Raw genomic sequence first — 24,298 nt, forward strand, 5'->3', positions numbered from 1 at the left:
TTCTTGATTATAATCACTCATGTTGAAGTAAACATAAGTCAAAAGATTCCAAGATTGAAGCTTCCGTGTAGCTTGTTTGTTGAAATTTATGTGAAAGTAAACATATATATCTTTTCATTACTTAACTGTGGCTCATGACTAGTCGCTCTTGAAACAGGACAGGCCACCTCTAGGGACACTCAGGCAGCCTGATCTGATGATGGGGGGGCGTAATGATTCTTATGATCACGGCAATCAGAATGATACGATATAGGCTGCAGTGCTGGAAATTGATTTGAGTGAAGCCCCCGCTGGGCGCTGATTGCCGCAGTGAGGTCCCAGCAGGGAGTCTGTCTGTGATGCACGGGGGTGCGATGTGGACTCGTGCTGAGTGTGTTTGCTTTTATGGGGAGGTTAGCCGCTTATGGTGGAGTTCAGTTCCGATCCGAGAAGATCTCTGGATCTGCACCTGTGTCCGGGCAGGCAGGCAAAGATGCTTGAAGGCACAGCTTCTCGCTTGAAGCACCTTTCATTTTCCTCCCAAGAATAACTTGAGTTCAGCTATGTTCACTGCTCTTTGGTTATTTTGGTAACACTTGTAATGACAGTGCTGTTACTGCAATGGGGTTTATCTCTCATGTCGTTTCTGATCCAGGTTATGACTGGATGGTAGCCGGTTTGAATCCCTTGGCCAGCAGAGTAACAATATCATTGTTGGGACTAAAAGCTTGATCCAGGAATGCTGGATAAATGGCAGTGACCGCAACACAAATCTGTGCATTTAACAGAGGAGAGAAATTGGATATGTGAAGAATGCAGTGAAGTGCAGTGTACCTGTTTTGTGTACAGGCATTATTTTTGTTTGAATAATACACCCATATTCATCTCTACTGAAAGAAGTTAAGCTCAGCTGTCGTAGAAAATTTGGATAATATTATGCACAAATAAAAAAGCATGAGTGTATATTATCTAAAACCATAAAAAAAACAGTGACAGAGGTAAGTCTTTCAAAAGAAGAATGTAGCAGAATGTTTTCTGTCAACTGTGCTTTCAAGTGTATAGGAAATGTACTGGAGACAAAACACAACAAATTAGGCAGAGAGATGCCTTTTACATAATTATTTAACATGTTAACAATAATTAATGCTTGTTAAGTAATTTCTGCGCCACTGCTAGAGACAGCAGGAAGCATATATCTGAAATGAGAGGAGCAGAACATCATGGTGGAAGATTCCCATTCAGACTCATTCATTAATTAACAAATTATTTCGACATGCCTCGATTGTCATTAGAGGGGAAGTCAAGGAGGTCAGTTGATTAAAACTAATTATATGAAAGGACACTGTTTTACTTTGACCCCAATGAAAGACAGATCGACGGAAGCATATATGGAAAAAGCTGCCTTTGTCTTTATCTGCAGAGCAGCACTTGCCTGGAGGGGCCCCGAGCCCAAATGGGGTCCTAGCGGCCCTGGAACCTCTAGTTATTCCCCACTTGGGCAGCAGCAAGCAGAGCGAGGCCTGAGTAATGGCTTTTCCCTTCAGGGTGGTGTACTGATTAGCATCCTTAAGTTCCAGGTCACAGAAGGCCTTCTGGAGCTCTTTCATCAGGGTTCCCACCTTGAGGCCGCGAAGGCGCGGCAGCTCTCACCTTCTGCTCCTGCACTGGGGAGCTGGGGGTGGCACTGGAGCACGCCGTGACGGCGTGGTGTCCTCGGGCTGCGCCTCAAGCCCCCGCTGCTGAGTGTGACTGCTGTGGGCCGGTGGACCCCTGAAAAAAGACCCTTATTTTGTGCATCTACTGACCTGCCCCCATTTTTCAGGAACTACTGACCTGCCCCCATTTTTCAGGAACTGGGGACCAATCAAAGGGGCTGCTCTGCTGGCCATGGACAGTGTGGCATGGAGCCAGCTTCAATTGGGGGGGCTGCGAGTGAAGGGGGGCTCAGTATTACCCAACAAAGCAGCGACTCTGGGAATCAAGAAGGGCTTATCTGGGGAATGCTGATGGGGGCAGATTGTGTTCCTCTTATATTAAACCTTAACAAACAAAAGTGATTATAGTGGTAGGCAGCTGGAGCAGGTGGTCACTCGTTCACTGAGGAGCTGGGTCTCCTACATGCGCTTTCTCAGGGATTTAACTCTGCCGAATGCTGCTTTTTTACATTCATCTCACAGCTAGTGATTTGTGTGACAGTTTTGCATTATTGCATTATTTTTTTATATCAATTATTGTTTTACAAGGCAGTTCTGCATATGTACCAGGAAGAATCACTGTTTTATGTGTTTTGTAAACATTTTTGTAAACAAATAATGTTTGTTTATTTATATTTTTACATTACTTCTAAATTCAACATCATTTTAAAAAACTAGTCTTCTGCAAAAATCCAATTAAATATGTAAAGCTATTTACATGGGTAGAAACTGCATATTTGCAAAGAAAATGAAACACAAATTAACATTAGAATATTTGAAAAAGAACAGTAGCACAATAAGAAGTAACTTGAATTTCTTCTGTTCTCCAAATAGGTTACTGCAGACCCTCTTAGCATACAGTATACATGCATCTACGCTGTATGCATATTAGGACTGAGAGAAAAAAACGATGCATCGATGCATCTTTTTTCTTTCTCTAACGATTCTAAATCGATTCTCAAAGATTCAGAATCGATTCTGTGTTCTATCAAATTCCGAGTGCACGCCGGAAACATAAACATCGCCGCTTACATATGCTGCTCTTCATTTGAACTACTGTACGTCCTGCACCATCAAATTTAAAATCGACTGTGTGGCGGCAATTTGGATTTTGTGAAGACCAAGAGAAAGAGGTCGTTGATAAACGCCATACTGTGTGCAAAGCGTACAACACAGTTCCACTCAGAGCTGCCTAAAATATGCCTAAAATCTTCTGACATGTTTTGAAGCATTGTTTTTTAACTACTCACTCATGTTTCGGTACAGCATGGTGTGTTACTGAGAAATGTGTCCCCCTCACAGGTGTGTATCTATGGCCTTGAAATGTGAAGTTTTCAAAGGTCTCTTATTTTTCACCAGTTCAGGTCTTGCAAGATAAAGTGGCAATATTTCTCCTGGTGTGATACTTTGCCTGGGTCTGTGGGTACACTGCAACGTCCAAAGTGTCTCTAACCTTGTACTTTTGTTAATCTGCTTTTTATCACTAAAGACCCGAACTGGAGAAGCAGGTTTTGGGACATTGGTCGATGGCTCTTGATAACTGTCAACATCAATGCAGGAAGTTATAGATTCCAGAGTGACAAAAAAGTGACCTTACCTTCCGGATCAGAGATCCTAACCAGGGGAAACAATGATATTATAATTCTACTGGCTTGGGCAGCTATGATAAGACGATCGCATACTATTTTCTTTATTTTACTTAACTCCTCCAGTGCACCCTGGAGGTCAAAATAAATCGAACAGGACCACATCATCTACAAAAAGCAGAGATACGAATCTGAGTTTACTGAGCTGGTCACTCTCTACCCTTTGACTGTGGCTAGTAATTCCGCTAATAATTATTATGAACAAAATGCGTGACAAAGGGCAGTCCTGGCAGAGTCCAGCACCCACCGGGAATCAGCCTGACATACTACTGGCAATGCGAACCAAACTCACGCTCTGATCATACATGGACCTAATGGCCCTTAACAGCAGGCTCAGCACAGTGTACAAGTGCACCAAAGGGTACAATTGGCAGACGCTTGAGTGTACAGTACAGCCCCAGTGATAAGCAAAGTACAATTTGGTGCTCTTTTTTCTGACAGTGTACCCTGGCAAAGGCCTTTCCAGGGAGACTGTGGACTGTGATCCCTCCAAAGTTGGAACACATTCACCAGTCCCTTCCTTAACACTAGAACCACCATTTCCCACGCCAATGAAGCTCAAACTACTTTACCCGCCAAGCAAGACGTTGTTCCTAACAGAGTGGCTGATCTGTCCTGAAATCGTAAAGCCGAAAAGTTTTCAAACACAGTATGCATGTTATAAAATGTTAAACGGACGTAGTTTACTGGTGATCTCATGTTCGTCAGACGTTCTATTTTTTAACAGTTATAGTATAAAGTCATTTTATTTTTTCATACAAGTCAACTCAGATGAAACAATTGAAAAAACATACGATTTCAGGGTTTGCCAAACCTCACGCATCTGGCATGACATGCTTTCAGACTCCAATGTCCATGGAGGAAATCTTACGGTAAATCTACATTATTCCATTATAAACTTAAAATTAGCTACATCAAAAGTGTTGGGGTAATTTGCAAACCTTACAGACCGTTTACAGGGTAATAAAACTGTTACATACATGTACATGTGTGTGTGGACTTGTCTCGAGTTGAAAAATGTCACTCCCGCTAGCTCACCGAAGTTGGAAACCCTGCGTTTTATTTGAAATAAACAGTTAAATGCACTCTTCAGCTGAAGCAGCATGTCATTCCATTTCCGTTGTTACTTCGACAAATATAAATCAAATTTTAGAAAAGTATTTTGTCATATTTTATAGCTTTTCAAAATAATAAGACTGCTAATACCAAACTGTAATAGTGATTAGAGTGATCAGTTCTTTTAGTATTTATGTTAAAGTGAGGCTTTTATTTTATTACTGGTGTGGGATTATCTAAACCATTACTTAAGTCAATGAGCACTAAAATATATGACATAAATAATATATGAAATACATATAAAATATGACATGGGGGCAGTGTGTAGCTCAGTGGGCTAAGCCTCTGGGCCTGTGATTAGAAAGTTATTGGTTCAAGCCTGGCCTCTGCATATCTGTGGGTCCCTGTGATGTGTTGAAATATGTTGCTGATGGCAGTAAGGAGGTCGCAGCAGTTCCAATGTTAATGATTAAGACTCCCACCCGTACATGTATGTACCAATTCAGAGGCACTGTCCAGGAACTAAGGGTGAAATTCATCCAAAAACAGTTTTTGTTTTTTTCTACTATCTCAGTGACTTCAGCCATCAGTTATGGATGTGTCCTATAACTTTACTTCTCCAAGGAAGGCATGTCGGTTGAAATCAGGAGGTCCTAGAAGTGTTCCTTCTACTGTCAAACTATATCCCCAGTTGAGGTCAACCTTTCTGTAAACGGCTTGGGCAAAGGCTTGCTTCTCCCTCCTTAGTCGCCTGACAATTTCCCAGAATCTCTTTACGGCCAACCCGAAAGTCATTTTCCGTGGTCTCAACGCACTCCTCCCATACTCAAATTTTTGCTTTCGCAACTGCTAATGCCACACTCTGCTTGGCTTGTCTGTACCTGTCAGCTGCCTCCAGGGTCACACAAGCTAACCAAGCTCAAAGGGCCTCATTCTTTAGCCTGACGGCTCCCTTTACTGCTGGTGTCTACCTCTAGGTTCAGAAGTTGCATCTGTGACAGATATTAACAATCTCTGCACAGCCACCTCAGCCATGGAAAAATGGAATATGGCACAATAAGGCTGAATGTAAGAGGATTTCTGCTGGAGATACAAGTTAAAGATCTCCTGGATAGGGATGCTCCCAGATGCTTCTAAAACACCCTCACTATAGGATTGGGGCTACCAGCTCTGTTTGTAATTCTCCTCCTCCATCTGATCCAACTCACCACCAGGTGGTGATCAGTTGATAGATCTGCTCCTCTCTTCACACAAGTGTGCAGACATACAGTCACAGATCTGATGATATCAATCACTGATCTACGGCCTGGGGTATCCGGGTGCCAGGTGCACTTATGAACACCCTTATGCTTGAAAATGGTCAAACTGACTAACACAAAAGTCCAACAACAAAACACTGCTTGGATTCAGATCAGGCAAGCCGTCCCTCCAAAACATGCCTCTCCAGGTTTTATTCTTGTTATCTATGTGACTGTTAAAGTCCCTCAGTAGAATAATGGAGTTCCCAGCCGGGGCACCGTCCAGCACCCTACCCAAGGTCTCCAAGAAGGCCGGATAGTGGAAGGGAGGTGACTTCCTTGTTCTCCTCCAACGCATTGGTGGCTATAACTAGATCCACACCAGCCATGCGCCTCCAGAGCGGAGTAAAGTCCAGCCCCTCTCCAAGTGTTTAGTTCCAGAGCCTGAGCCATGCGTTGAGGTGAGCCTGACTATATCTAGTTGGTATCTCTCTACCTCCCACACCAGCTCAGGCTCCTTTCCCACCAGGAAGGTTATGTTTCATGTTCCTTAAAACAGTTTCAGTAACCGAGTCCACCAAGGCCCCTGCCCTGGACTGCCACCCGAGCCACACTTCGGCTTTTCCTTTATACAAACAGCCAAACAGAAAACTGCTCGAGACAAGCATCTCCCCAGTACTATAACAATGCTACCAAAGTCTCCCCAAAAAAGTACATGATCCTTTTAACAACCATTTTCTCTTAGTCCCCGAAGTGAGTACAGTATATGCAATGTAAAGCGGGGATGCTCAAAGTTCATAGTTATAGGCATCTGTTAAGTACGTCATTATGTGAATATTGTCCTCCATATTTTTCTTTGTTAATGCATATGTGATTAGTGAAATGATGGATTACATGATGAAACTGCACATTTTTGCTTGTCTCGCAGCACAGCATGGTAAAATAAATGCATGATCTGTGGGAAAAAAACCAACACATATTAAATAAAAATTCATAGCCACTCTACACTGCTGTGAAAAGATCTGCACCATGTGGATGTTTCTCTAGTTACATTATGCCTCTACTAAATGATTAATGGACAAAGGGAAACATACATACACCAATCCATTTTCAAAGCCAATCGTACAGTATTGCGTGAATGATGAACTACGTGCAATTAGATATGGCCTTATGTATACCAGGGATTTTTATATTAACCTTCCCCTACTGAGCGCACATTGCAGGACTGATTTAAGACATTTCCCTACACAGACATGATGTCATGTTCAGTCAGTTACCTCACTGCAATGCTCATGGAGGGTCCCAACCCAATTTATTTGTTCTTTGTTAAAATAACTTCAGCTTTTATCTTATAGTTGTTATGGTTATTTTAAGGGCGTATAGATAGATGTTAATAAAAAATAAGGATTGAAATGTGTTTAATTTGTTTGCTGTTACTTCTTTACGATTATTAGTATCCATTAATTTAAATTAATTATTCTTTCTAATCATTTGCAACCCTGCAATTGAGATGTTTGTAAGTCATATTAACTGTTTCACGATGAAATTATAAATGTAACTGATTTGAGCTTTCTGTGAATAACGCATTGTATCATAAACCCCTTTTTTTTGGGAGTTGTCCTGTAGCTGGGATATCATTAAAGCTGCGAAGACAAAGCTATGGAGGCTGCGATCCTCTGACCACAGAGAGGGCGATTGATCACGGGGCATTATGGCATATTAAGCTCTGCTATAGTGAGCATGACCATTTTATGACAATAATTACTTTACTAATAACGGCAAGGTCAGTGCTTCAATAATAGATTAAGATAATTTTCTTATGTAAGCATCAATTGAAAATAGAATCTGTACTGGAGTGCAGTTCGACAGCTAGCTGGCTTTCTCAGAACGATACTCTCTTAGACTGATAATAGATTGGAATTGTGTATGCATTAGTATTCGACATATGGCAATAGACAGTAGGGCATGTGCTTCTGTACACAGTCAGGGAATTTTTATACAGAAGGCCCAATGTACTATAATAAATGGCAAATTGATTAGCTATGAGTTGAAATGGAGCTATGAAAGAATAGAGACAAAATTTGCTCTAAGAGCTATTTCCTTTTCTTAAAAAAGAGGTATGGACTTTGATATATATTTATGAAGACATTTCTTTCATGGGTTGGGTGAATATCAACTATTTATTTTGCAATAAGTCTAGGGGAGATTTCTGTAAGAAAAATCAAGTTTTTAATGTTTTCTTTTAGATACATATTCTGAATTGCAGTCGGTCCATAGATCCTTGGAGTATCGTTACAATTGGGATGCTGCTGTCAAAATATATAAAGGTCTTGAAAAAAGCTGGGGGGGATCATATGGATGTCTTACAGTATGTGGACAGGGTTGGCAGGATAGCTGTGGGTTTGTGGTGGATCGTTGACCAACTATTGATTTGTGAAATGGCTCTTTGCAATGGTGGAAGGGAAATTTTTCTGTGCCGTCTTGTGAAGTTGTCTTACGGTTGGTCCACCAGCTACCAAAATCTTGCTAAATCTCATTTTATGTGCAGGGGGAAAACCGTCAGCATTTCATTTCTGCCAGCTGATCCTATTCTTGGCGCTCCCCTGTGTAAACTGGATGACGTGCATTTCTTTAAAAAAAAAAAAGTTTTTCTTTTGTTACAGTCCAGTGTTTTAGGTTTTGTTTCTACAACATTCTTGAATGGCAGAAGTCTAGTCATTTTACATAAAAAAAAACTACAAGTGTTGACATACTTTTCATGTGGCCATGCACATCTGTCACCTGCGACCGCACAGAAACGCGAATGGCCGACAGATTTGAAATTGCTACCATGAGGATCTAGTGCCACTGAGAATCTCTCCACAGAGGGTTAGAAAGGAAACGTCTGCGAGAAGAGGACTTGTGGAGGTGGCGTCCCTGAAGGGAAATCTCGTTACACAATGGTCACATGCTTTAAATGTCGAAAATGAGCCGTGCTGTGGTGGAGCCAGTGAAGTGAAGCTGCACTGGAGATGGGAGGTCTTGTTAGATAATTTATGTGAAAAATCACTGGGATGGATGAAGGAAGAGATGGATGAAACTAGACACTTCTGTTCTTTGGAAAATGGGCATGGCCCCAAGTTCTAATATGAAAATTGCTCTGAGTTCGTTGCTTCTCCACATTTATTGGATAAAGATCATTAACTTTAAGTAATACTACACAGTTACAAAATGTGGTGGCAAAATGGACAGCTCAAAGACCGTGATCCACAGTCATGCAGCCAAGTGACTTAAGAATAACAGAGCAGTTCTGTAGGAATACTAAGCATTCCCGAGATACTTTTAAAGGCAACCTAGAAAAAGAAGTGCAAAAGATAGATATTATACTAAGACAGTGGTTTGTCAGAAAATTCTAGCAACTGAATTCATGGAAGTCACCATAAACTGATTAGCCATAACATTAAAACCACCTGCCTAATTTTGTGTCAATCCCCCTCGAGCTGCCTAAACAGTATTGACCCATCGAGGCATGGACTCGACAAGGCCTCTGAAGGTTACCTGTGGTATCTGGCACCACGAGGTTAGCAGCAGATCCTTTAAGTCCTGTAAGTTGTGACATGGGACCTCTGGGGCTAGATGGGCTCATCTTTGCTCCTCACACACATCAGTGAGTCTTGGGCACCTATGACCCCATTGCCGGTTCACTGGTATTAACAAGTATTAACTCCTGCATACTGGGAACACCCCAAAAGACCTGCCCTGTTAGATGCTCTGACCCAGTCGTTTAGCTAACTCAATTTGGTCCTTTACAAAGTCGCTCAGATCCTGATACTTGCCTGTTTTTCCTGCGTCAGACACATCACCTTCAACAACTGACTGTTCACTTGCCTAATATATACAGTAATGGCACATTTGACAGGTACCATTGTAATGAGATAATCAGTGTTATTCCCTTCACCTGTCAGTAGTTTCAATGTTATGTGTGATTGGTGTATATCTGCAATATTATTGTAATGGATACTGACCTGCTACATGTATAGCCAAGTCTTTATTTAGTGGGACATTTCAGGTTTTTAGGGCATTTTCCTGGGAGTTGATAAAAGAGTGAGGGTGAGATGCCTGATTAAAACACATTTTTTTTCTTGGTTGACCCGGTGGCCTGTTAAATTTAATAACTCTAGTTTTAAATATCTGTGGTATATTGTCATAATTGTGATTCTGATGTGGTGTTAAAATAATAATAATAATAATAGCTAATGCATCTTATTTGGGTCCATAAGTACATCATTTTTTCTTGTATAAAGTCATTAAGTGTTGTGGATGTGCGTGTGTGTTTTGGAGAGCAGTTTAGAATAGGTGAAAATAATAGTAGGAATAAAGCTTCACTGTTATATTACGTTTTACTGATTCTAACATAGAAATATCATTGTGTCATTGTAAGTTTTCGTTCCAGTCTTATGGCTATTGAAAATGGTGTGAGTGGAAATGAGGCATAGTGTGTTTTAATAATTCAAAACCTGCCCTGGGAAGCCCTACTCAATCAATGTAACAAAAGATTTGTCTGAAAGACAGAGTGCAACTGTGGTAACTAATACACAGAGGAAACCAAGAATTCAAAGTGTGAGAGAAAAGAAAACAGAGAAAGAAAGAGAGATTATGTTTGTGGAGACCATCCATTCATTTATATGAGCATAACCATAATCCCAACAATGGCGACCTTAATCCCTACCCAGCCCTAACCATAACCATAAGTAACCAAACAAAATTTTTTGTTTTTTATTGCATTCACAGATTTTTATAAAAATTACTTTCCCCTTATGGTGACTGGAACAGTCACCAGAATATCCAAATAGCAGGTTTCTTGTCACACTGCGGTGACATTTGGTCCCCACAATGTAATATATACATGCCCACACACACACACACACACACACACACACCAATGAGCTAAAGCATTATGGCTACCCACACATGATGCGAGTAGCATTCACAATGTAGTAAAAAATAGTGCGTGGCAAGGTCTAGCATATAGAAGAAATGGGCAATGATAAAGATCTGAGTGACAAGGACCAAATTATTATGGCCAGGTGACTGGGTCAGAGCATCTGCGAAACAGCAAGGCTTATGGGGTGCTTACGGTCAGCCATGGTGAGCACCTACTGAGAGTGGTCTGCGGATGGAAAAAGCATGAACTGTTGACAGGGGGTTGGGCGACCAAGACTTGTTTATGCAGGGTGCAAATGAAGGCTATCTCGCCTGGAACAAACCACCAGAAGGGGCACTGTGGCACAAATGGCAGATAACTTTGATGATAACCATAGGAGGAATGTGTCACGGCACACAAAGTATCAAGTTCCGCTGCTTAGGGGGCAGTGTAGCTGTGGATTAGTGTTCTTTTATCCATCTAATAAGATATAGCAACTTTTTTGGAGAACAGAAGAAATTCATTTTTATTGTGTTATGCATGTGTTCTAAAGATAAATTGTTTTTTTTTTCTCAACACATGGATATGTACTGCCCAGACAAATAGAAAATAAAATTTTTTCTTAGACTTTTGCACAGTAAAAATACTAAATAAATACTGCTTGCATGGATTTGTGGCTAACTAAATAGCATCCATCCGTTCATCTTCCAGCCCATTATCCAGTACAGAGTAGTAAAATAGCAATGTGTTACTTTTTTACATTTTTTTATGTTCTCAGAGAATCTGAAAAAATATAACACAAAACTGGGCTTTATTATAGGGTTTACTAAATGCTTGTTATGCAAAACTATAACCGCACACACAAAAAGTCAACAATCTGACCGAGAGGGCAAACTGGTATTTTCCAGTGAGATGTTGTATGAACAGGTCATGTGTTGCAAATTTTGATTAATGAATATGTAAATCAGTGTGTTCTCAAGAGAGCCTGCAAATCTTTGGAGAAGAGTATGCAAATATATGCAGAAGCATGATTGATTAAGGTGAGCTACGAGTGCTGTGTTTGGGATATTTAACACATTGGGCAGGCAGGGGATGATCTTGGGAGGAGATACGCAGTACCTGTCATTGTGTACATGTTCAAGTTTAAATAAGAAGTATCATGTTGTTCAGGCCTCATCAGTCCAATCTGAAGGTAAGAGCGGAAAGTTAAAGAAAAATAATACTGAAATGCATTGCACTCTCTGCAAAGCAATTGACTTTTATACTGTGAAAAAAAAACTAATTTTACAATGAAATATTCAAAAAAGAGCCTAGACAGATAGATCAACATATCACAGAACAAGTGATCTAATCAGCCTTGCTGGTGAAACATTCCACGCCAGCTTATTGCCATTGCTTTTTTGGTTTACTTATACTTCAATAAATTCTTAATGCTATTGTCACCCCAGAGATCATGCTGTATCCCAGACTTCATTATATGTATATGTACACTAAGAAGTAAATTTACACTTTCTCTTGGATAAAGAGATAAATTGTAGCTAACTTTATGAAAACCATGATAAAAACACTTGGCGTGTCTGTGTAATTCTAAAATGTATAAATTGAAATATTATAAATACCATAGGCACCTTAATATTTTTAGTGTTGCTTTTCAGTCCCAGACCTCTTCCGTCATCATCTGTATGTGTGTTTGCCACTTGATAATCACCATGGCAAAAATATCATGTCTGATTTTCTAACCAAAGTGGAAAAAGTGCTTTTGCCTGATTTGTAAGCAAAGTCTTAATGATCAAAAGTAATTTAAAAATGAAATGCTTACTGATGCTTTGAACATGAAGTTGCTTTGAACAAATAGTGACTAAGCAGTATGAAATTTTTTTTTTTATCCATGAAAAAAATTTTTTGTTTGCTATCGTTGCAAATGTGATCTGATTTTTAAATAAATACATTAAAGACTTAGTCACATTTTTAACTTCTGAAATGCTGCTTTCAGTTTTTTTATATTAGATTCAAACTTTTGCGGTGGGGGTATATATTGAAATATTCAATAATACGATTATTCTCACAATTTCAATTATTAAAGATACTTAACTATTATAATTGATAAACTTTAAATATATCTGCGGATTTTGGTGGTTGCTGTAGTAAAGAGAAGAGATGTGATACAGGAATTGAATACGAATTGAGAGTTTATTTCAGAATAGGACCTCTCTTTGGAGATGATGGGGTGGGCTAACAATTGTTTTATGTAAAAACAAAAAGTGTAACATGAAATTATTAGTTCTGACATAACCCAGACATTGAAAGTAGGTTGGCACATGGTCCCCATAATGTCCGTGGGACTTTGATTTTACGTTGGCCACAGGGAATTGCACACATTTGCTTATCACTACTTGGTTTACTGCACGTTGGGACAACATGCATTTGACGTTCGCTGCAGACGTTGAGTTGACGTTAACCCGATGTGCAGATGCACGTCCAGCCAATGTCTGCTAATGACGTTGGGCCGACATTATGTCCGACGTTCTACCAACGTTGGGCCAACGTTAAATGTTAGCTGGGAAGCTGTCATGGTTGTGGTATACTGTACATTCTGGACGTTGGCTGCACGTCTGGACAACATCCGGGACTGACCATGAGTTAGTCAATACCCGACGTTGTCAGGACATGAAGCCAACGAAGAAAAGGGATTGTTATGGAATCCTTTAAACTTTTTCTGTGGAGGTATAGGTTGTACAGTTCATCTTGATCTGAAAAGAAATAAATTCGATCTTGGACATAGAGTAAAGGTCTATGAGACGTCTGCCAGACGTTATGCCGACGAAAAATTTGGACGACATCAAGTGTATTTCATCGATTCAGAAAGAAAGGAAATTAGCCTATTAAAAGGCAGTGTATCTAACAAACAATAATATCCAAAAATCTTATTTTCATTATGTAGACCATTATGTTGGCCAGACGTTGTGTTGACGTCCGCTTTTGACCATCGACATAACGACCAACAGCCGACGTCGGCCCAACGAACCAATGCTAGCTGGGTAGCGCCATAACAAACAGCCATTCACCCCTTTCCAACAACCAACCTACAGCAGATTCCCTGTTAGTTAAACAGAAAAAGTAAAACAACCTGTTGTAAGGCCAGATGTGTAGGGTCCTCAAAGACCAGTGCACCAGAGTACATGCTGCATTTAGCCTCAGCTCGCGACTGTACGCCATGGGCGGTTCCTGGGTTAAAGCTGTTTCCCGAGTGCCATCAGCTGCCCTTTGCTCTTCCCCATTCCTAAGACACAGGGCCTCCGCCAGTGGGAACTGGGTTGCCGTTAAGCTCTGCTCTCCTGATCTCAGGGCTGGGGGGTTGTGGGAGGAGTTTGGAATGGCTTGCAGGGCCTGTGAATGACTGAGTGAATGTGCAGCTGGACGAGGTGCCGGGTGAACGGGATGTTCCAGAAGTCGGACCTCCTACCCAGGCCAGCATTTCGGAAGGGAAACACAAAGAGGGCTGCCTTTGTGATCGTCTCCGTGGGCAGGTGCCGGCGAGCCCATGCTGCAAGGAGAGAGAGATATAGATACAGGCAGAGAGAAAGCATGGGGGTGGGAAGCTGTAATTAGTGTAATTACCAGAGCAGCTTTAGCAAGCTTCTGACAATGTATGTCACCTCTCATTACATCCCGACACCAAACACAGGGCTTAATTTGAGGCCTGTGCGCTTTGCCGTTCATTTATGTATTTGTTGACGGTGCTTCTTTTCAGTAGAAAACATTTAATTTCTGTGAATCTTCCAATTCTCCTATTTGAATAGGTTATTTTTCTTTTCTTTTTCTTATCGTTCTTCTGTATAAATGAATTGTGCCATAAACTGGTTAGTTTTGAAACATTGGTTTCAAATTGGCATCAACAGATAGCTACCAGGCAGCACCATTTTCCTTTTTATTCATATCTTTATTTTGAAGAATCTCTTTCAGATTTGTTTTGTATATTCCCACTGATCAATTAATCATAAAACCAGTCTATACGAATGGTCAGTTGCTCAAAGGGGCAGTGTGTGGCTTCATGGGTCCTGTGCCTGTGATCAGAAGGTTGCTGATTTGAATCCCATGCTCCGCTGGGCCCTTGATCCCTTTGGTGCTGGATGGATGGCTGACACTGCGCTATGACCCCAAGCGTCGCTCTCACTTCTACATGTGTATTTACGTCGTAAAAAAAAAAAAGGGAGCAAGATGGGGTATGCAAAATGATACAATCCAATGTATACTACAGGCCAGAAGTTTGGGACCGGCCTCGGAATTTTAAAAACTATAAATGATGCACTTAGAAATACTTAAAAGAAATATGACTGACTGGTTTTCAGTATTGGGGGGGCATGGTGGTGCAGTGGGTAGCACAGTCGCCACACACCTCCGTCATCTGGCTTTGAGTGTCCCTCAAGGCTCCATGTGTGTGGAGTTTGCATGTTCTCCCCATGTCATTGCATGGCTTACTCCAGGTACTCCAGTTCCCCCCACAGTTAAAAAACATGCGAAGGCTAATTGGAGTTACCAAATTGCCCACAGGTGTGAGTGAATGGTACGTGAGTGTGCCCTGTGATGGTTGGTGCCCCATCCTGGGTTCTTCCCTGTCTTGCCATAGGGTCTGGACCCCATACAACCCTGCACAGGATAAGCGGTTTCAGAAAATGAATGGTTTTCAGTATTTTATAGCTTGTAGCAACACATTATTTAGGCTGAAACTATTGGTTTCGAAGAAGGTCTGTGTTTAGTGCATTGACTTTCACTTTGGCTTGGAATTCTATTTACTAATGTCAGAACTTGATTTGCTCTTGGTCTCCCTTGATTGTGTCTTAATAAACTAAAGATTTTATTTTCCACTTGTCTGCCTTGTCCCACATCAGTTTCTGAGAGGTTTAATGCACTGTCTGCTCCTCGTTTCAATCTTCTGTGGTGCTATTTCACAATTGATGTCAGAATTTTTGATAAATATGTTATTTTTATACTTTTAATGGCTAGAAAGGCACGGCTAGCAATTGGCTCAAATCAAAATTTTTATTGAAGAAGGGTTCTCTCATTGCCAAATTGCCATAGAGATAAATGCTTCTAAGTATGGAGTGACCTACTGTTTACAGAGAATAAGGTTGACTGGAAGCAACACTGACCGGAAACAGTCTAGGGCAAGGAAAGTGACATCAAAGGCTAAGATTCAACACTTAGTTGTGACGTGCAAAAGAAATCGGAGGATGACTGAGGTCTGAGGGCTGCAATTAATGTGAACAGAGGGAAACTAGTATCTCTTAATAGAGTCAAGGAAAGACTGCAAGCAGTTGGACTCTTGTGGATGAAAGAAAGTCCACCAGTGAGACGAGTTGGACCAACAAAATGGAAATGAGTGTCTAGCAAATGAGAGAGAACAGTTTGCTTGCCTGAGAAGGTGCTGGGAGAGTTTGGAAACAAGTTTGCTGGAAAATTGCTGGAAAGGATGCTGTGAATCTGTGCTGCTGTGCTAAAGGCAAGGGGTGGTTATTTTGATGAAATTCGTACTTAGTCACTCGTATTCATTAAATTGCACTTACAATGCACAGTAAATTGTTATATTACACTTCAAAGCCAGTCAGATGCCTTTCTTTTAATTATTTCAAAATATTTTCTTGTAATGAAAGTTTGAAAAAGCAGTATATTGTTTTTATAAATTTTTTTAAATCAGAGGATGGGCCCAAACTTCTGGCCTGTAGTGTAGCTTTTCACAAACTTGTACAAATGGCAAATACAGCTTTATTTTGGGCCTTTGGACTTTTGATGAGTTTTTGATGCTGTATACAGTAAGTAAACAAGGCAGTGGGTTGTCACTGGTGATCTTCCCGTTGAGGCGACATTTGTTAGGAATCAGTCTCGTAATCCAAAACAAAAAAGGGGGGGGGGGGGGGGGGTTATGATGTGATGGTTGCCAGACATCTCTACTTGTACCCGTTGTCATTGCTAGATGGTAGCCTGGCACTACCTTCCGTTACTTTACCTGAGTTGCCCTTTTCTTCTTTAAGCCGCAAGGAGAGGTGGAGCCAGCTGGGGCAATTAGTGCTCTCCAGGCGGGCGGGATTATGGGCGGGGCTTGGTTGGGCACGGTTGATTGTCAGTTCACAACGCAGATGATGAAATTTTGACAGGTGGCTGCGATCCAGGGTGCTGAAGGAGAAGAGCAGCCACCTGTCAATTGGCCGGAGCTGCAATGCATCATGGGTCCCAGTGGAGGCATCCTGACGGATGCATTAGAATTATTAGCGTTTTACATGTCAGTGTGATGCTGGCCAGAGATGGGCAGCTGTTTTGTAAATGACAGATTCATCCATATAATAAGTGGTGGAGGGATTTGCATCTGGTACAGTGAAACGAGCGCTGATTTTGCGAACTTCTCGCAGAGTCTCTGGGCGGGGTCCTTCTCCTTTCATATCTAACAATAATGAACATCCAGGGATTGCATGTGGCAAATTCATACACTCCAAAAAAATGTAATTACCTCTCATTCATACATGTGAATTGTTTGGTTAATTACTATTGATAAAAAACAAATATAGTTTATTTTCAATACTGTAATTTTCAAGTCACGTTCCCAACAGGCCTATCTTTGCCTAATGCTTGTGTTCTGAATAGTCTTCATTACTGAATAAACCAATTGGCAAAGGAGGGAAGAGAATGGAGTGAGAGTGAAATGGGTAGAGAGATGAGGTGGGGAAGACTAAAAGCATGTTCTCCCAGTTACGGGCTCTGTGCCCATCACTCCTGAGTGATTAGTCCCCAGTCGTTTGCTGGGTGCCCAGCTGTCAGGCCTCGCACTCTGCGACTGATGAGAAGTAGCAGCCATGTTTTATAATCAATCCACGACCTAATAGGTCACAAATGACTGCTTCTGGCTTGCCAATTGCGTTTGGGGGCGGAAAAAATACCTCACGACTGTATTAGCTGGCCGGCACCTATAGAGGGGGCATTAATTGACAAGGCACTAATTAGCCCCGTCCGGCAAATCTTCAGCGTTGCTAACTGTGGGAGAGTGATGCCTAGCCTTTTTCCGACTCATTAAATCTTTGTACTTTCATTCAAAATTAAAAGACAAACTGTGCGCCCATTTAATTAAGTCTTTAACAGGAGCCGGAAAGGGAAAATAGCCTGCCAAGAAACTCCAGTTTAACCCCTTACGGCTTTGCTCCTTATTTATGGAAACATCCCCCTATTGTAATGTTTCTCTGAGTGTGTGTTATGATGTTATCATGAGACTTTAATTTAAAAAGATGGTAAAATGATGGTAAAATATAAATAATAAAAAATGGAATGAATTAATAAAATAGGTGTTTTGGTTTAAAGTAACACTGTATGTAAGAACGCTTGCCAAAGTTCATTTTAATGAATGAATGAATTATTAAGACAACGCAATGCATGATTAAGTCTTTAGGGACAATAGTGATTATATAGTTATTGGTAGAGCTATTTATGTATAATTAAAAATAAAAATAATGCATTTTATGCTTTTTTGCAAGTTACTGCAGTTATAAGGACATGAAAAATACTTTCTTCCTGTTATGGTGAATTTTACCAGCACTACAAGTAAAGTACACATCATTCTGTTCTAAAACGGAAAATAACGTGCAATTCAGTTTGTTTTATATTGGGTTTTTTTCTTTTTTGACTTTCTCTCATTCATTGCATCCTCATTTCTAGTCCTTCTGCCATTCGCTGAAATGTATTTAAAGCTATAGTTAATATTCAGAAAGCTACCCAATATTTATATGGAGATGTTTACCCGCTTAAAGAATACACAGAGTACAAATTCATCATATATAACGCCCTGTATTGTATTGTAATGTGCTGGGTTAGTCCCTGTTTCCTCTTTTTCCTGGCAATTAATGCAAAAGATTGTACCATTGTTCTGCATGCTCTTTTATATTTAAAGGGATTTTAATTTCCATTTGTTATCATTATTACACAGAATTAATTGTTTATATGTAGGGCATAGATTTATAATGTATGAACTAGAATTTCTCTATGGACCATGTCGCAACAATATACCCCTGGAACTGAAACTAGCGACTTTTTCCAGGTCAATTCAGCATTAAGATGTTATGTGTGGTGATTTCAGCCTTAGACTCCCCTTATACACAGGTATATGGCAGGCATCATCCTCCTATTCTCAGTGTTATACCTTACGAGACTCTTTATGTGGCCTGATTCCTGAATCCAGATCAGCACCGTTGACAGCTTTTACGGTACAAGAGGTTAAAGAAGCAACAGCCTTGAGTGGTTTTCTAAAGTGGAAGCTTATAAGTCCCTGACAACAAGGCACACTAGCACTGTAATTTGGGGGCCTTGAGGTGTTGACATGTTAGACACAGAAAATGGTGTTATTGTTCGTTTTCGTATAGGGCCCCTAAATGCCCATTAATCATCGTCTCTACTGAGTGCAAGCCCCGCGCGACTGTCTGCTTTGATGATTTTTGTCATATGCTGCATTTGCTCAAATGATTATGATTGCATATGTGATGATCTGTATTAATTATTATCTTCATGTGATTAGTATTTACTAATTTAGCTAATTAACTGACCTATGCTGTGCGTGCTTCTTTGATGTTTGCATAAATTTAACGTCTTCTATTTTTATCATCATCATCAGAAACAACAAGAACAACAATAATAATAATAATAGATTGTATTCCTGTCAACACCTCCATCCATCCATCCTTCCATCCTTGACAATGGCAATACTTTGACCAGAATACATTTTTCAAATTCTATAGAGTGCTGTAATTGCTTGCTGAAAAGGCATTTGTTTTTAATATCAGAATGAAATATGTTTATTCACTGTGATGTTTCGTCTTGGTTGTTTGCCGTTATATTTGACATGTGCATTTACACTACTAGTCAAAATTTTGGACACACCAAACTGCCTGCAAAGGAGACTGATAGTGTTGCATGGCATGACTTGGCCACCTGACCTAAAAACAGTAGAAATGGTTTCAGAGAGTGAAGGAGCTGTGACCGATGGGTGCTCAGCCTTCATGGGACCTCCTTCAGGACAGCTGGAAAAGCATCCCAGGAGGCCATCTCATGAAATTGGCACTGAGGAGAATGTAGGGTCAGCCAGTCCCTGGAGCAACTGGGGTTAAGGGCCTCGCTCAAGGGCCCAGTGGTGAGATCACTCTGCTGACCCAGGGATTTGAACCAGCAACCCACAGAGCTGCTACCCTAGCAAATTAATTCTGTTTTCTTCAATACTTTGTAACTCTGTACATAATTCCATATATGGTGTACTATAGCTTTGATGTCTTTATCATTATTCTAAAATATAACCTTTCTATAGGTAGGTGTGTCCAAACTTTGGACTGGTACTGTATACAGAAACATAGAAAGAAGCTTTACTGATCCCAAAAGAAACTGCACACTGATGACATTTAGGGGGCTTCACATGTCACCCAGTTGGGAATAGAACCCACAACATCCTGTCCTGCCAAAGGTAGGAGCTCCCTGCTATTTAGCAGAAAGTCATTGTTTCGGAGATCCTGGTTTCCAAGTCCTGACTATTACATTGTACATTGTTTTGATGGTATTTAGCCCTTTGTGGACAACTTACTGTGTAAAGAGCAAGTTGAGGGAGATGTAAAAGACAATTTCTAAAATTATTATTGATTAGTAATAGTATAGTTCCCCTAGTGATAAAACAAAAGCAGTATAAGATCTTCACATACTCTGAATAGTTTTTCTAAACTCATAATAATCACCTGCATAATAATCCTTTCATTCAGTGCATTCTGAATAACAGCAAATATATCATGCAGTGTGTTTGAAAGGAAGATATATTTTCCATGGGATTATTAAACAAATGCCACAAAAGCATGAACTGACTGCAAGTTATTGTCTAAAATATCCCACTGACATCATTCACTAGGGATGTTAAACTACAAAGGGCGCTTTGTGGTGGACCCAGTGTGGTTAGAGCTGCTTAATTGTGCGTTGCTATGCTATTTACCTGCAGTGTACTGGCACTGATGAGTTGTATGAACCTTCTGTTATTTCATCTATTAGTCATTGAGCACTGAGGATGTTCACAGCAGTGATCTGCCCTTTAGTACAAGCATAAGGACAAGCAAAATAAGATAAGCACAGGAGTTGCTGTCCATAATATGCATGAGAAGATCTTGACTTCAGGACTGAGGGACTGGTCTTCTTGTAATGAGTTGCACATGTGGACTAGAGCAGTTCAGGTTCTTTAGCAGAATATTTAGTTATGTGGTACAGTAGGCTTCCCTGACTCACTGGGCAAAAGCATGTGATGTGGTGAATACAGTATGAGGACTTGCTCTTTAGGGGCAGATGGAATTAGGGTGGAAACAGATCTACGCAATCGAGAACAACCATAAAATTACCTTCTTTGGCAGAGAATGGAAAATGAAAGGAACGTTATATATGCAACCGTCTTACAGCAGGGATGGATCCAATGTGAAGGGGAGCTGTGGTGCAGGCTTCTGTCAAACTAAACCAGATCACTATAACTCTCTAATGGATTACTCTTTGTGGAGAATGGGTCATTGTATGGATGGATGGAAGATTGAATTTTGTGAAGTTCTTTTTAAAAAAAAAACTATAGTTATGTAGTAAATGTAGGTTTGTTATAATCCTTACCTAATGTGCCTCACTTTTTCTTAAAAAAAAGCATGGATTCAGTAATATGCATATTTATGCATAGTAAAGAGCATCTCAAATATCATAAAGCTACTCCATCTGAAATGGCTACATTTGAGAGCTTTTATGTTAAAGATCTGACAATTTGATAGTCGTTTAACCATAATTTCTTTGTGTGTTTCAGTTCGTCTGTGAGTGAATTCCGGATTTTTCTATCAAGAATTTGTGAATGAACCACATTATAAACATGCTGAACTGAAGAGGACTGGCATGGTGAGGCATCCAAACAGATGGCGCCACTCCAAGGATATTACCCTAAATCTGCTGAGCCTACTGGCATCAGGGACTGAACTGGGACCAACAGAACCAGCTCCTTTAATCTAGGCTTCAAGAGCCTTGTGCGTTTGGTGCAAAATACCCTCAAGTGCTTCTGCTCCATACTTGAAGTGAAGAAAAAACCATTAGGGAATTTTGCATTTTTGCTTGTTTTTCAGCTTGATGTTGCTGATGCTTTGGGAAAAAAAAGTTTACTCCAGTAAGGATCAGTCATCTACAGGAAGATTCAGAGACTTTTGCTCATGTGACAACTGAATAGTCCTAGGTTATCATATGGAGGCACATCTAGTCGTCCAAACTGAATAGATTTATCTGATAAATCATTGACTACTCAATGGTTAATCTTCGTCATGTAATATTGCAACAGCTGCTAAAGAATCCATTCTGTTGGACATGATTCGAAGCTAATTACAGTATGAAAATGGGGGAATTGCTGCATTTCGAAATGAGACCAATTACTTTCTATGACGTGAAATCCCAATACCATTGTTTCTCCCACTTCAGCTTGCCTCCCTCAGTGTTTCACGGCATGGAAACCGCATAGGTTAGGTCTTTGTATTTATCAGGAATGGAGAGTTGCACAATCACGGAAATATTCCCAGGTCTTCATCTTGATGTAGTCCTGGAATTCCCCGTATAAAAGCAGGTTTCATTGTTTTTCTTTTCAATTATTTAAGATCAAAGAAACTATCCATACAAAAAAAAAAACAACAGCCCAAAACCGGGAATGAGAAACTTTAAAAAGCATCATCCTTATATTTTCAGACTTCTGCTGATTTCCTACATGCAGTATAATTATCTGCAGATATTCGACAGATTAAGATTTTAAGATGGCAAAAGTGCCTTGGCCTTTTTGAGAAGACATATATAAACTAAAAACCAAGCTTAACGTGTTAATTTTTGATTTGGAACTCGCAACCAACCAGAAGAGCGAGGACGTCACTTCAGTACCGTCTATATTTCTTTGAATTTTCAACCAATGTAGCACGGAGAGAGGGGAGTTCATCATGGTTCCAACTCAGGGACTGCAGATCTCTTTGCTTTTTCTGGTTCTGGGCAGCTTGCATTGTGGTAGCTGTGAACCATCAGCGGATACAAGGACTAGTAGCAAAGCCAGTGGAAAAGTGGAGGACGAAGGGACAATGTCCCATGAGAGAGTGAAGAGGGGCTGGGTGTGGAATCAGTTCTTTGTGGTGGAGGAGTACACTGGGACGGAACCTCTCTATGTTGGAAAGGTATGTTTCTCAACCTACGGCCTAAAGTCTTTATTGGTTGAATATAATGACTGACGAGTCAGACAGCAGGGGCTTTGTGCAAACCAAATTTGTGAGTAGGTGCCATTTCAAAACTAGAAGACATAAAAATACATACACAGATATTAATGTTCTTGAAACTTTATGTAACTAGTATACATTCAAAGATGTTCTGCAAATAACAACAAAGGCCTATCAGCTAAGGCCCAAAAAGCATCTCTAAGAACTCCTTATACTTGCAGTACCACATTTACTTAGCTAGCAATTGTAAACAGCTTAAGGCAGCTAACCTTGTTTACTGACACTGAATGTCAGGAAGTGACAATTCATTGACGATGTGCATAGTTACCGATAGAAGATGGGAATGATGAGGGTTGGGGGAGGGGGATTAAGAGATGTGATCTGATGGACGAAGCTCACTCCTTCCAGATTACCCTGACTGTAAGTTTACTGCAAGTTTAACAACATGTCATCCGCAATCGATATAGGCAGGTTATCGGTTGATTGAATCATTTGCTATTAATTACATTTTTACAAAATATTGGGTAGACACATGATTGGCACGACGTCACTGAGCATATTGCAGCTTACTTTTATATACACATGTGCAAAGGAATAACTAAATAACATCAATGCATGATATATAAACTATTGTCACTCACACATCTGAATTTTATGTTGCCAATCGCATTTTACCTAATTAGCATACTGTTGCGAAAAAGCTGAGGATCACATTACTATGGCCATTGCGCAGGTGCCATCTTTGTTGGTTCATGGAAAGCGGCTAATCCACCGAAATGGTGTAGCTCAATAGCAAGAATGGTACGTGTCCTTCACGACCAAAACTGTAGAGAATTGCTAAGTCAGATGTCTTTGTTTAAGGCGGCTTTGCATGCCTCAGAATCGCAAGAATCCTGTTCTTGCCTGAAACACAACAGTGGAGAGATTGTGTTCACTGAGAAACAAATTACAAAGCAGTACTTCTGCCCTTGCATTTATCACAAGTACTGTCAACAGTATCCGCAGCCATTTTCCTATCTTACTGCAACTTCTTTTGGGATTTAAAGATGAAGCTGTCAAGAAATCTCTCAGTCTGCTACACTTGCTTTCAAAGATATTTTGTTTAGCATCGTCTGCTCCTATCTCAACATGCATAAATGTTATACACTCAGAAAATATACAAAAATATTGTTGGCAGTGTCCTAGATATTTGATGAAAATACTTATGTGTATAGCAACATCGACACAATGAAGGTATTGCATTCTAAGTAGTATCTGAATGGGACAATAAAGGTTTGAAAATGAATGATTATGAAATGTTGAAATTGAGCAATTTATCAATGCTCTATACATTTAGACAAAACAAGAGATGGACTACAGCTACAACCTCCATGTTTGAATCCCACTACCAACCTGAGGCAGTGACAGGTCATGCAGTCTCTGTATACGTTAACAATATAGGGAGACATGCATTCATGGTAAGCAGCTCATCAAATGCGGTTCAGGGCTTCCGTATGAAGTACATAAAAGAAGGAGAAAA

At 40.3% G+C, this 24,298-nt stretch overlaps 1 protein-coding gene across 1 annotated transcript in view; it reads left to right on the forward strand.

Moving 5' to 3' along the window:
* LOC125747061 (cadherin-22-like) overlaps nt 1-24,298 on the forward strand; it is a 214,818-nt gene that overhangs the window by 85,722 nt on the left and 104,798 nt on the right. The window contains exon 2 of the mRNA XM_049021785.1: nt 21,354-22,740. Within this exon, the coding sequence (XP_048877742.1) occupies nt 22,513-22,740 (228 nt within the window). The 5' untranslated portion in view covers nt 21,354-22,512. The remainder of the gene's footprint in view (nt 1-21,353; nt 22,741-24,298) is intronic.

Source organism: Brienomyrus brachyistius, chromosome 8 (genome assembly GCF_023856365.1).
Source record: "Brienomyrus brachyistius isolate T26 chromosome 8, BBRACH_0.4, whole genome shotgun sequence".
NCBI classification, from domain to species: Eukaryota; Metazoa; Chordata; class Actinopteri; order Osteoglossiformes; family Mormyridae; genus Brienomyrus; species Brienomyrus brachyistius.